Source organism: Beta vulgaris, chromosome 6 (genome assembly GCF_026745355.1).
Source record: "Beta vulgaris subsp. vulgaris cultivar EL10 chromosome 6, EL10.2, whole genome shotgun sequence".
NCBI lineage: Eukaryota > Viridiplantae > Streptophyta > Magnoliopsida > Caryophyllales > Amaranthaceae > Beta > Beta vulgaris.
The window spans coordinates 52,289,264-52,293,358 of NC_079207.1; the positions used below are offsets into that span (position 1 = coordinate 52,289,264).

General features: G+C 39.5%; 1 protein-coding gene across 1 annotated transcript in view; it reads right to left on the reverse strand.

Moving 5' to 3' along the window:
• Window positions 1-3,264: 3,264 nt before the first annotated feature.
• The window catches only part of LOC104896990 (pentatricopeptide repeat-containing protein At1g14470), a 2,900-nt gene continuing 2,069 nt past the window's right edge, over window positions 3,265-4,095 (reverse strand). Inside the window, exon 1 of the mRNA XM_010683788.4 lies at window positions 3,265-4,095. This exon is cut by the window's right edge and continues 2,069 nt beyond it. Coding sequence (XP_010682090.2) covers window positions 3,648-4,095 — 448 coding nt within the window. The 3' untranslated portion in view covers window positions 3,265-3,647.

Here is a 4,095-nt window from a genome sequence, read left to right on the forward strand (position 1 = left end):
AGAACATGGGAGAACAAGCAGCCTTTAATGATATAGAAGCTTGTATCACAATCCATTTCATGACTGGTATGATATCTAGAATATGATAATGAAGTTTCACCTAAATGGTGAAAATGTGGTCTTAAAGGAGTGGTGGCTAAGAAAATGAAGGTGGTAGAAGGAGCTCTTTCTGAGAGACTTTTTGAGGACTTCATACAATTATGTTTCTTACAAGTGCATCAAGTTACAAACACTATTGCACCATCCATAGTGCAATGTGTTGTAAGCAATAAAGCTGATGACATTGAGCTTTTGCTATGCTTGAAGTAATAGTTTCATGTGGTTTTTGAAGAACCTAAGCCGCCACCCTTCAGAGGTGTCTTTGATCTAAAAATTCATGTGATGCCAAGTGCAAAACCAGTCAATATCAGGCCCTATAGATATCATTTGAAGCAAAAGGACATTATTGAACAATTGGTTCATCAAGAAATGTTGTACAGAGGTATCATTGAGCATAGTGACAGTCCTTATGCTTCACTTAGAGTGCTTATGGGGAAAAATGATGGTAGTTGGAGGCTTTGTATAGACTATGGGGATTTAAATTCAAAGACTATCAAAAACAAATTCCCCATCCCTGTAATTGTTGAATTGATAGACGAGTTGTCAAGGGTATGTGGTGTTTAGTAAGCTGGATCAAAGGGCAGGGTATCATCAATTGAAGATGAATCAAGCTGACATCTTCAAAACTGCATTTAAAACTCGCACAGGCTTGAGTTCCTAGTGATGCCCTTTGGGCTTACCAATGTACCTGCTTCATTCCAAAATTGGATGAATCAAGTTTTCAAGACCTTGTTGAGGAAGTATGTCTTAATATTCTTTGATGACATTCTGGTTTACAGCAAGACCTTGGAGGACCATTGGCAACATTTGGCTTTAGTCTTTGAACTGATGGAAAAACATCAAATGTTTGCTAAAGCTAGCAAATGTGTCTTTGCAATAGACAAGATTGAATATCTTGGCCATTTCATATCAGCTAGAGGTGTTGAAACTGATCCCACCAAGGTATCAGCAGTGCTAGCTTCACAATGAAGGAATTGAAGCTTCTTGGGATTGATAGGATATTATAGATAGTTTGTTAGATCTTATGCTGTAATTTGCATGCTAAGCCACTCACAAACCTACTCTAGTTACGAGCATTTGGGTAGGATGAAACAGTAGAGTAGGCTTTTGAACAACTAAAAAGGGTCTTAGCTTTAGCTCCAGTATTGGCTATAGCATATTTTGAAAAACCATTTGAGGTGGAAATTGATGCTTCAAAGGGAGGAATATGGGTTGTGTTAATGCAACAAGGTCATCCCTTGGCCTATATTAGTAGGACTCTAGGTCTTAAGTGGAAAAAACATTCTGTGTATGAAAAAGAATTGTTATCAATAGTCTTTGTTGTGCGAAAGTGGGAGCAGTATCTCCTAGGCCATCATTTTATAATCAAGATGGATCAAAAGAGCCTTAAGTGGCTGCTTCAGCAGAAGAGATCCACCCATTTCAACAATTCTGGTTGTCAAAGCTCATGGGCTTTGATTATGGCCATTTCAGTGGTCTCCTTTGACTTAATGGAGACGTTGCTAACCAGTTAGATACCCATCTTATGGATGTAATCCAGAGATTGAATGATGGATAACAAGTCCTTCATTATACTTTGCAAGCTGAACTTCCTGGCAACATACTAAACATACTAAACCCGGAGGACATTTAAGTAGATCAATAACAAAAAGGCTTAGAGGCTTCTTCTAGGGAAGGTTAGCTAAACACACCGGACAGTTCATCAGGAAATGTGTGACATGTCAAGCCTCTAAATATGAGTTCTACGGGCCTAATGTAACCACTACCTGTTCCAAAAGAGGTATGGGTGGATATTTCAATGGACTTTATTATAGGACTTCCAAAGTCCAATGGCAAAGAGGTGATCTTTGTGGTCGGAGATAGGTTATGGTAGCTCACTTCATGGCCTTAGCTCAGCCCTATTCTGCCTTGCAAGTAGCCCGGGTGTACTTGGATCATGTATTCAAATTACAAGGCTGGCCAAGAGTATTGTGAGTGACATGAACCTGTGTTACTTATTCAATTTTGGAAGGACTCTTTTCTTTACATGGGAGTTGGGACTGCCTTCCATCTCTCTTCATCTTATCACCCTCAGAGTGATGGACACACTAACTGGGGTAGTCAATAGGTGTTTGGAGATGTACCTCAGGTGTATGTGTGGAGATAATCCCAAGGACGGGTGCATGTGCTTCTCTTAGCTAAATGGTGGTATAACACCCATTACCATATAGCCACTCAACTCACTCCTTATGAGGTGGTATATTATAACCCCCACCTTTGCACTTACCTTACCTAGCTGGAGAGTCACCAGGTTAATAGAAGTTTACAGAGGGAAATTATGATCAAGCAGTTGAAAACTCAGTTAGCCAGGGCTCGATCTAGGATGAAGCAGCAAGCTGACAGAACTAAGAGAGTGTTTCAGGTGGGAGACTCGGTTTTGTTAAAGCTTCAACCATACCGCCAAGCCTGTGTGAAAGTCAGGCCTAATGTCAAGCTGTCGCACAAATATTTTGGCCCTTTCCAAATCTCTACAACGATTGGGAACGTGGCCTACAAGTTAGAGCTCCCTTCAGAATCCAAAATACACAATGCATTTCATGTGTCACAACTTAAGGCCTTTCATGGTGTCCTTCCTCAAGCTGTTCACATTCCAAGATGGATGCAAGGCAAGCATATAGATCAGGTTATGGTACCAGCAACAATCATTGATAAGAAGGTTGTTAAATTTCAAAACCATGCTCAGGCGCAATACTTGGTTCATTGGGTGAGTTGTTGTCCTCATGATGCTTTATGGGTTCCTGCTGAGACCTTTGAGCTCAAATACCCTGACTTTGTAGCTCAGGAGGTGATTGTATAGCTGAAATTTGGTGTCAAGTTTCTTTAAGAGGGGAGATATGATATAGGCATGAGTAGCATGTGCCTGTGCACAAATTAAGGGAATTAGTTATCCAATCTGTTAAGAATGTCAATAATCTAATATTCCATTTTGTCTTGTAGTAGCAGCTGTATTTACATGCCAGAAGGGATGTAAGAAGTATCTAACTTATGAAATGATAAAATCTCCTCCTCTCTATAACTTCTCTCTCTCTAAATTCTATTCCTCTCCTTTCTGAAATTCTGCAACTCTTGCTGATTTCCCTTTTAGTTATTTGATTTCTGTGACAAAATAGCTATGAATCCAGTAGCTATATCAAAACTACTACAAGGGTTTTATTACCTATATGATTAAATGGGAAATGTGTCAAGACACCTGCTTCTTTCTTCGTTCCTTCAATTACAATTGCAACTCGATGAATGCGAGTACAAGAAACAACATCTTTTGTTACCCACACAACCATGCTTCAAGGAAAATGTCGATGTGATTATTATCTTCCCTCTCTGGGTCTGGCCACATACTCAGCTAATTGAAAAAAATCTGATTGATAAGGTGAGATAGTAACATCTGACTTCCTATAGCTGAATGATTAATAATGTTACATATACCCTTCAATTGGAAGAGCAATGCAGTATAACTGCCTGTTCTAGAAACTCTTTGGACCCCCGAATTTCCTGGTTTATATACAACTGCATTACCAATGGTCTTTGCAGGAGCAGAGCCCGTCCTTGAAATTGTGAAACCTGTTATTATCTCTCACAATTATCTCTCTTCCCTCCAACTTGGAGATAATCTTTATAGCCATGTGACAGTCTGAACAAACCCTCAAGTTCTTGACTACCCTTATTACAGAATCTGCTTCACTTACAAGAAGAGCAAAGCAAATAGCCAGTTTCTCACTGTGGCTTCCCACTGTTTCTTCTTTCTCTTCCTCCTCAATATCTGTTAACGCGCAACTCTTGTCAGCAAAATACCCAGATTCTTTAATCTGTCTTCTGAGCTTAGATAAATATCTGTATATATCTGCTGTTCTCTCATGTGATCTATCTCCTGCTATAAACTTGTGCATTTTCCCATCATATTCAACCAAACTCCATGCTATTGTCTTGCTTACTCCACTTTCCTTCATAGCTTCTCTGATT